The sequence below is a fragment of the Oryzias latipes genome, chromosome 3, assembly GCF_002234675.1.
Source record: "Oryzias latipes chromosome 3, ASM223467v1".
NCBI classification, from domain to species: Eukaryota; Metazoa; Chordata; class Actinopteri; order Beloniformes; family Adrianichthyidae; genus Oryzias; species Oryzias latipes.
Window position 1 is genome coordinate 4,567,906 of NC_019861.2, and position 9,759 is coordinate 4,577,664.

General features: G+C 40.5%; 1 protein-coding gene across 2 annotated transcripts; it reads left to right on the plus strand.

Moving 5' to 3' along the window:
- The first annotated feature begins 2,917 nt into the window (after positions 1 to 2,917).
- Positions 2,918 to 8,091, plus strand: mc6ast2 (astacin like metallo-protease). 2 transcript variants are annotated; one of them, XM_011486934.3, is made up of 9 exons: positions 2,918 to 3,095; positions 3,801 to 3,804; positions 3,924 to 4,001; positions 4,085 to 4,240; positions 4,712 to 4,832; positions 6,617 to 6,795; positions 7,004 to 7,085; positions 7,278 to 7,402; positions 7,950 to 8,091. In XM_011486934.3, coding segments are annotated over exons 1-9 (807 nt in total). In that variant the 5' UTR covers positions 2,918 to 3,035; the 3' UTR covers positions 7,952 to 8,091.
- The last annotated feature ends 1,668 nt before the right edge of the window (positions 8,092 to 9,759 follow it).

Sequence of the window (9,759 nt, forward strand, 5' to 3'; positions counted from 1 at the left end):
ACAAGGGTCACGACTGTGTTGGTCAGTTCTGGTAGCTTGGCAAGTTCAGAAGTTTCATAGTCTTTGTGTGGAGCCAGTTCCATTCCCGCAGGAAGGCCTAGTTGGAGAGCCTTGGAGGCCATTCAGAAGGGGATGGCAATAAAACTGTAAGGTTCTGAGCAGGACATATCAACAAATCTATTTTTCCGCACACCCCTAATTTTAAGAAATAGTTAAAGGACGCTTATAAATAATCAAATAAAGATCGTCCTGACAGCATTTTGAATCGAGACAAGTATTGCCAAATAAAACATCGCGGTATGTCGCCAAAATGATTTTTTCCTACACCTGTAGGTCAAAGGAGCAAAAACTATGAACCTGTGACCCGCTGGACCAACGAACTGGTAAAAAGTGTGAGGAACTGTCAGTCCTAAAAACTAAGGGCTCAGAGATGGGATGATTGACAGTGATAAGGAACACCAGTGGAGACCAGGAGGTTGGAGAGCATGCCGAGGAACACACACCACCGATCATGGCAGAAACATGTTTGTATAGATCAGCCACAAGATGGCACTAACAAGGTCTAAAAAGATCCTCATGGTTGATGCCAGGCCAGCTCTCAACCATAAGACTTTTGCAAATAAAGCCAGAGAGAAAAATGAAGAACTTGAGGTTGACATCCATTCAGGACTGCTGCATGTTCTGAATAAACCAGCAGAGCTGAGGCTCTGGAAAAATGAATCATTATTGCTTTGTTGCACTTAAGATGAAAGTGTTCATATTATTTGAATACAATGATCCATTGTTTATTGCAGGGGATACATTCCAACAATTTCCCTTGACAGATAAAATCTGTGAAGTTGAGTTACAGATGTTTTAAGGCTGTTTAACCCCCATACTACAAACTTTGTAGACTTTTCTCAGACAGACTTGAACATTTTCACACTTTTAAACTCTCAAAGTTGAAACCTTCATAGAAAAACAAGTCCAGTGTTATGGAATGAAAAAAAAGATCTGATCAGGAAAGAGGGTCTATGTAACTTCAGTAAACTGAACGGATTCTGTACAGGAGAGATGGCACAGAGCAGATTGACAAGGTCTACAGCCAATCAGGAACGCAGAGCAAAATGCTCTGTTCTTTAGTTCAAATTAATTCAATTAAGTAGGTGTAACTTTGCTGCTGTTAAATCAGCACCGCAAGGAATTGTGGGATACCATTTGGTTTTTGACCAAATGTGTTTAGTTGTTTAGGTGTTTTACTGTGTTTTCCGAGTTATTTGTCCTGTTATGTTTAATTCTTTCTGCACCATGAGTGAGAGGGAGGGAGAGGGAGAGAGATTATTTAGGACCCCTACTGCATATATTGTTCAAGTCAGAAAAAATGTTAAGACATTATGTTTCATGTTGCAAATCCATTTTGTTTCATTCATTTTATTGTTAAAAAAATGAGTATATCAGCAGGCTCAAACTTAGACATATGAGAGTTCAAGAATTACAATAAATTAAGATGGAAAAACCTTTAATTGAATTGGAGTAAAATGACATTTAGTTAAATAAATATGTAAATTTGAGTTGAATTATTTTAAATTACGTGTTACCAATTCAAGTAATTCATATATATCTATATATCTATATATAGATATATAGATATATAGATTCACAATAAAAATAGAGATGAGATAGAAACTTGTGCGTTTACTTTGTCCGTTATTTTTCTCCAAGCAGAAACTCTTTCTTTTGCTGATGATGCAACAGTATTACTTTTTTGATGGGCGTATAATCTTCAAACGGCGTCATTAAAATCTCCGACTCCGCCTCACTGGAGTGAAGCATCTTTTTTTTTCTCCATGCGTTTCCATGGTGACTTCGGCCGGAAATTGGCGATCCATTGAGAATGTCTTTATGTACCTGCTGTGCACGTGCATTAAGCCAGCGTAAGTCAAGCGTAATTACGCTAACTCATATCACTTTTGGAACCGACATAACCAGAGTAAGCAAGTTCAGGCGGATTTCAGCCAGAGTTCAGGGTTGAAGTCAGGGTAGTTTAAACATGCCTTCTGGAATAACCCCCACATAAAAACCTGCAGTTTAAAAAAGCTCAGATTTGTGACGCAGCAACTGCCATGGAAGGGTTAAAGTCTCCCTGTTCTACTCTAGTTCTAAAAATTTCACTGGCAGACAAATAGATCCATGAACGTCTTCGTTTTCCTCGTCTGAGCTGGAATCTAAACTGTACGGCTGGACAGCTCCAATACTGCTAAGTAATATTTTGCTGCGCTAATGCTGGCTTTGGCTTATGAGGGGCTGTAAGCTAGTGGTAGAGAGTGTAAACAAAGGAATGATGGGATATCAACGGAGGGTTACTTCTGAGCCAACAGTTCCGCCCACAACTCAGATGTAAATTTCTGATAAACTCCACCGAGGATGATGTGAAAATAGACAAATAAATATAGTTGGAGAGAGACTTTAAACCTTTGGAACAAGTTATTGATCATGACTTATCAATTCTAGTTGCAGACGTGAGTCCATGCTACCACTAGAGTTGAGGACTTGGACTTGGATTCCACTTATCCTTTTCACAACCGAGTGTTTAAATTGTTTAAACTATCATAAATCCTTAACTGTTTGCGCAACTCAGACCAACAGTTTTTTATTGTCTCCCAACTAAATGTTTTAAAGGAGCATGATAGCAGGTTTGAAATGAATGTTTTCACTTTAAAAGGTGGGGTATGGTAAAACTTGAAATTGAAGTTGAATACTTTTTTACTTGATCTGGAAAGGGCCAGATGAGCGAAACCTCCCCTGCTGGATCACAGTAACACCTGTGTAAACACTGTCCCTTAGGTCTCCCACGTTTGTGATAAAGGCCTGATAAATGCTGTGTTGGCACTTTTTTTACACCTTTTGTACAGTAATTCTTGGAGTTCTGTGACAGTATAAAACCCACTGAAGCAGGAAGACCCCTACTCTCCAGTGAGCTGCATCACCTGAGGCGGCATCTTCTCCAGACTCTCTTCTGTGTTGTGATCTTTAGTCAGCACAGCTTCCTTGCAGCCATGATCCTTTTCTCCTGGTTTTTTGCGGCCCTGCTGTTGGTCTCCTCCTCCTGGGCTCAGGTAACAAACACCTGACATTATCATATATTGCACGGCATATTCTCCAGCATTCAAAAACATAAATTAAGAAATAAAAAGTAGTCAATGCATTTAAGAAAACACAAATGCTTCCATTTCTACTCTTTTATTTGTGAATTCAAAGTTAAAGCTTTATTCTTTCATCTGGCAATGGAATTTTTTAAAACAATGCAACATTTGTATAAGTTATGCTCAAGTTTTATAGTTTTTTTTCCGTTTTTTAAGTTTTTATTTTATTGTAAATACTGTCATGTCTCTCACATTAGCAGTAAAAAAAAGCGGTCCACTTGGTTTAGCTTTCAGTGTTGAAGACGCTTTTCAACTGAAAAAACAATCGCTCAGACAATGAAATGTCTTTATGCTTTCACTCTGATGAAATATACCTGCGTGAGTCTACACAGACTTATTATTATTATTATTGCCCATGTGCCCATTCTGAGACATTTCATGCGGTTTTAGGGGGAAATAAGCAATCAGTCAATCTTTAGCACTTTTTTGAAGTTAGACACATAGCAGGGACTCAAATGTTTCAGAGAAGAGAACACTGATTTTCATAAACTGGATTGTGCCATCGACTGAAGATCTGACTTAGCTTCTGTATTTTTACATTAGCATAGCCGACATAAACTCTGTTCTTGAGCTGAAATCCAATTTACTCTTTTTTTCATGACACCTGACTCAACAAAGGAAGGTAAGAAACCTTTTTCTACTGTACTTTGATGCTCTTATCAAAGGCTCCACATGAATTCAACAGAATTAGTACAGATGTGATCCAGATGTCACAGAATCTGGACCCAATGTCTTGTGCAGAGGTCGCTGCTGTGGAGGAGGGTGTATCCAGGGAGCCATCTGTTGGCGAGCTACTGGAAAGAGCCAACAGAGACCGCAGTATGTCAACCATATTGTTGCCCTCACTCATTTAAACATCCAGTCCAGAATCTGTTCAGCTCTCTCCTGTGGTGCTCCTGCAGAACCCGACCTTGATGAGCCCCTCCTGATTGGAGGTGACATTGCAATCCGTTCTGAGGCCGACAAGAATGCTGACCCGTGCACCTCCAGAGGCTGTCTTTGGTTAAAATACACTGACGGGAATGTCTACATCCCATACTACATCGCTGACTACTACAGTAAGCTTAAGCTGCCTCAGGCATCACAGTGATGGGTGTTACTGGATCAGCGTCAAACAACACTCCATTTTTCAAAGCTACTGTTTTTATCCCGTTGTCAATGACGGTTCTCATTCATCCCAGTAAAGTTGTCTTGAAGTTGCATCATTGCATCTGGACTCAAAGTCTTCCTTCCTGAAATGTTTCACCACTCATCCAAGGCTCTTCATCAGTCTGTTGAAAACATCTGATAGAGAAAAAGAAGCTGCATGGATGAGTGGTGAAAGAAGCCCTTAAGTTCAGGAGCCAGGATTCAACCTCAAGACCTGCAAAGACCTTGCAAAGACCTGCATCACAGACAGACAGACCGACCGACAGACCACTCACGACTGAGAGTTATCTTAGAATGAACGCTGTTGGTTATGCACTTGGGTTTAGCGGAGGTACCGTGCTGGATATGGAAACAGCTCAATGTCTTCTTTGATCTGCCAGCCTCTAGGGAGAGAGCCATCATCGTCCGTGGGCTGGAGTCTTTCTCAGATGTTTCCTGCATTCGTTTTAGACCCTACCAGAATGGAGATCACGAGTGGTTGAGCATTGAGTCTAGAAATGGGTAAGCCATGCGTTTTTTTATATTTTAATGGTCTTGTTGAACAGTGGCTGTCAGGCCGTCAACTCAAAGCACTGAAGTAAGTAAATCTTTATTCCCAGAGAACAACTTACACGTCCCTCAGAATGTTAAAACTAGATAAAACCAGAGAGATAATACAAGCTGCTTAAAGCAGGTAAACCCAATAAAACATACTCACACATTTTGAGTAAAACAAAAGTTAAGAGAGCTAAAAAAAAAAGAATGAAATAAATAGTTTTAAATGACTTGACGGAGTCAATCTGCTGCAGAGACAGAGGGAGGTCAATCTAGAGGGAGGTCTCCTCTAGTTTTAAAATTTGTTTTAGGAACGTTTAAAAGGATTTTTCTTTGTCCTGAAGGGAGATGCAGACGTGCAGGGAGTGAAAAGGCCACAAATATTAGGCTGCAAAGCTCTAACAACTCAAATTATAATATTAAAATCTGTTTAAAATTGATCAGTAAGCCAATGTAGCATTAAAAGCAGAGGGGTGACATGACTTCACCTATTGGTTAAAAGCCTTGCTGCAGATTTTTGGACAAATTGGAGTCGTTTAAGATATAATGTTTGTTAAAACAAGTAAAGCAGTCTATACAATAAGAGATAAAAGCATGGATGATGAGCTCAAGGTCAGAATGAGGTAAAAGTTTATTCTTCAGGTGATAAAAAGTGTCTTTTACCAGGAGCTTCAACTTGGAGTCACGTGACAGATTCCTGAGACTGGACTGAGAAGCTCAGTGAACCAAGGTGACTTTTAGAAGAGGGTATTTTAGAGACTGGGGCAAAAATTTATGTCTCCGTACTTTGAGAGTTTCGAAGTAAATGGTAAATCAGACATGGTAAAGTAAATATATATATCACCAAAGAGATGATAAATCTGAATGTCATCATCATATAAATGATATGAAATGTGATTAATTTGCTGACGAGTCTCCCAAGAGGGATCATATAGAGTATGAGTGAAATAGGGCCCAAAACAGAACCTTGGGGAACACCACTAGACAGGATTTTTGGAGTATAAGTCACAGTTTTTTTTGCATTGTTTAGCCAGGTATAGAACTTATACTCAGGTGTGACTTATATATGATTTAAAACAAATAAATAGGCTCATATTTTTGTTCTTTTCCCACTAATCAAAGTTAGAAGGCAGTGTGGTTCATCAGTATTTGCTACTGACAGCAATGCAGAAGAAGCGCCACTCAACCTTATGCCTTGCTTTTTTTTGTTTAGCTGTTGTGACTTATGCTCGGAAATAAATTATAGTGCGAAATATACCATAACCAACAGCCGGAGCTTGGCTGAAATTGGCTCTTATAAAAAAAAAAAGAGGAATAAACCAAAGCACATTTAAGAGTAAAAAAAATAAAGATCATCGCCTTGAATGAATGGAACTTCCTTTTTAAGGGAAAACCACAGACCCGCATAAACAAAACCAATGGGTTCCTGATGGAGAAAACAGAGCCCAAAGGGTCCGTGGCCATACTGACTCTGTCCAACTCGCTACCAGTTCAATATTGGAGACAACGTATACTGACAGTTTTGTTGAGTCCTCTCACAGCTCCTCCCACCAGCCCAAAACAGTCCTACAATGACCTGCATAATTTGGTACTTCTCGGTTGTTTCGGTGTCAGTACTGGAATGTGGCTCAGATTGAAAATGCCCCTGATCTTTATCCTACAGAACTTTTGCATTCTCTGCTGCTTCACTGCAGTTGTCCTGTATTTAATAGATTGGGCATAACACCCTGCTGTTCTTTCTTGCATGGTAGCTGCTACTCCTACGTGGGTCGTCAGGGCGGCGGTCAGACGGTGTCCCTGAGCAGACAGGGCTGTCTGTACCATAGCACTGTCCAGCACGAGCTGCTCCATGCCCTCGGCTTCAACCACGAGCAGACTCGCTCCGACAGGGATAACCACATCAAAGTGCACTGGGAAAACATCATTGATGGTCAGATCATCAACGTTTTCCACCACTCGTCTAAATATATTGTTCAGTTTATCGAAGTGAAGCTGCCTTCTGAATAAAATATGAATTATATTTTAGCTTGTTAAAGACAAAGTGTAAGAAATGGAAAAAGTTGACTTGATTAGCAAAAACTTCCCCAAAACAGCTGAAACCTGTTTCATTTCAGTCAAAATGTCTCCTATACTTGCAGACATGGAGTACAATTTCTACAAGATCGACACTCTGAACCAGGGAACTCCTTATGACTACAACTCTGTCATGCAATATGAAAGGTAAAACAGAAGTTGCTTGTGTCCTTTGTGTATGTTGATGTCTTTTATTAATCTCTGGGATGGCTGTGGTGCAAATGTAGAGCAGTCCACCTCTGAAGGTTACAAATTTGGCTCCTGCTTCGCCTGCCCAAAGGATGAAGTGTTACCCCTGAGTCGTTCCCATCATTCTTTGTGTTCACTGTGACCTTTCAGGTATGCCTTCTCAAAGAACAACCTTCCCACCATGGAGCCCATTCCCGACAGCAACGTTTCCTTTGGCCAGGCCACCCAGATGAGCAAGAATGATATTGACAGGTTGAACCGCCTCTATAATTGCTGTAAGTTTACCCTTCCCAAAGTAAATCTTTTTAAATTACACTTCAAAATAAAAGCCCCACAACAATACTGGCACAAAGCAAGACTAGGGTAGAATAAACAGGAGCAAGCTTGGATCCACTTATTTGTTCTAATGTTAATCCTTTATTCTCTTCCTCATCCTACTTTGACACTAAGCCATGGAGCCAGTCTCAATAAAACTTAACAAAATAAAAGCCTCAAATCTTAGCTTCTAAAAAGGACGATGTGGAAAAGGTTCCAATGTTATAGGGAGAACCCAGTTAGCTGTAATGGAAGTCTGGAGGAGTGAAACGGCAAACACGCAAAGAAATATTTATTTGTAAAGACTAAATAAAACTGTGGTATTAGCCTTCTGAGTGTTTTTTTAAGTTACCAATCCCAACTTCTTAGTGTGTAATGGACCATGTCATTCAGTGGCCATATGATTACTGTTGTAGAAGATTACATGTTTAGCATCAGTCACAGCCACTTAAACATGTCTGGTAACGATGAGAAAGGTTTTCCCAGCTGACGTGTTTTTCTCTGTAGAAACTGCTCCTGAACCTGGAACACATGAAACCTGGACGCATTCCTGGATCTGGGATCAGTTTTCCATCCACGCCCTGACACATTAAATGGTTTAATGCTGTCTCTAAAGTCAAATAAATAAAGATGTTTGAGTTTGAAAAAATGACTCCTGTTGTTTTTTCCCCCTGGAACATAATTTATTAGCTTTGCTTGAACCATGAGATCCCTTTTTATTCTATACAAAGACAGTAGAAGGAATGATATCAGTTACCTCCTTTCACAACTTTATGCTATTGAGTAAGCCTTCACAATAAATCGCTAATTTATCGTTATCGTGATAACAAGCTGTGCAATACGCATGTTGCAAAAGATGGCAAAAATTGCGATAAACTTTTAGCTTAAATGTGCTAAAACAATCTTATGACAGCTTGAAGTATTTAAGTAATCAAATAAATCCCTTTATACATTTGTCCTATCGGATGGAACTCTTTTATCTTAGATGCTCACCTGCACAGTGGCGCAGTGGTCAGCGCTCTTGCCTCACAGCAAGAAGTGCCCCGGTTCAAGTCCTGGCTGGGGGACCTGGAACAGAACATCAATGGGGGACCTTTCTGTGTGGAGTTTACATGTTCTCCCCGTGCATGCGTGGGTTCTCTCTGGGATCTCCGGCTTCCTCCCACCGTCCAAAAACATGCTAGATAGGTCAATTGGCAACTCTAAATTGTCCATATGTGTGAGACTGCGTGGGTGTGTGATTGTGTACATTCTAGCCTGCGACAGACTGAAGACCTGTCCAGGGTGTCCCCCTGCCTTCGCCCACAAGTGGCCGGGATAGGCTCCGGCAGCCCTGTGACCCCAGAAGGGAAAAACGGAATAGAAAATTAATGAATGAATGATTGCCTCCCATTTGGAGTATAATTTAAGGTGTTTTGACTCTTATTTAAATTAACTGTTGCAGAAAAATATAAATTATGTTTTGGGTTTTCTTGCTATTTGTTCATGTATAACAATTTATATCGTCATCGCAATATTGATTATTAATATCACAAATTGCAAGTTTCCCTCGTATCATGCAGCCCTAATATTGACTACTGGTAACCTAACCCTTTAATACTGGAGATGATGTTGGCAACACCTAAAAACACTATATTACCAAAAGTATTGGCCACCTATCCAAATGATCAGAATCAGGTATTCTAATCCCTGTTTGGAAGGAGGGGAATGAGCGTGTTAGCACTGAGTGAGACAAAGATGAAAGGGAAGGGTGAGTGTGTGTTTGGAAGTGTGAGTGGGAGAATGCCTGGTGTAGAGAGCGGGAGAGCAAGAGAAGTTGTGGCTTTGCTAGTTAGCTGTGAGGTGAGACGATGTGTGGTTGAATGGAAGGAGGTTTCACAAAGGCTGATGTGGGTGAAAGTGAAATTTCTGAAGGCGTTGTGGGCGTTCGTGAGTGCATATGGTCCTGGCAGTGAGAGGAATGAAGAGGAGAGAGCGACCTTCTGGAACGACTTGGATGAGTGCTTGCAAGGATTTGGAGCAAATGTGAATGTAGTGCTGATGGGAGATCTGAATGCTAGAGTAGGTGATGAGAAAATTGAGGGTGTTGTTGGCGGGCATGGTGTTCCTGGAAAGAATGACAATGGTTAGAGACTGATAGGAATGTGCACTGAAAGAGAGATGGTAATTGGGAATACATGGTTCAGAAAGAAAGAGATCCATAAGTATACGTGGGTGAGGCAGAGTGGTGGAAGAGTGATTGATAAAGCACTGATGCAATATGTGGTGGTTTCAAAGGTTGCATGCAGTAGATTGCTGGATGTAAGTGTGAGGGGGG

Coding starts and splice junctions, on each gene's coding strand:
- mc6ast2 (XM_011486934.3), top strand. CDS start 3,036: ATGATCCTTTTCTCCTGGTTTTTTGCGGCCCTGCTGTTGGTCTCCTCC. Junction 4,002..4,084: donor AAGAGCCAACAGAGACCGCA/GTATGTCAACCA, acceptor GTGCTCCTGCAG/AACCCGACCTTGATGAGCCC. Junction 7,086..7,277: donor TCTGTCATGCAATATGAAAG/GTAAAACAGAAG, acceptor GTGACCTTTCAG/GTATGCCTTCTCAAAGAACA.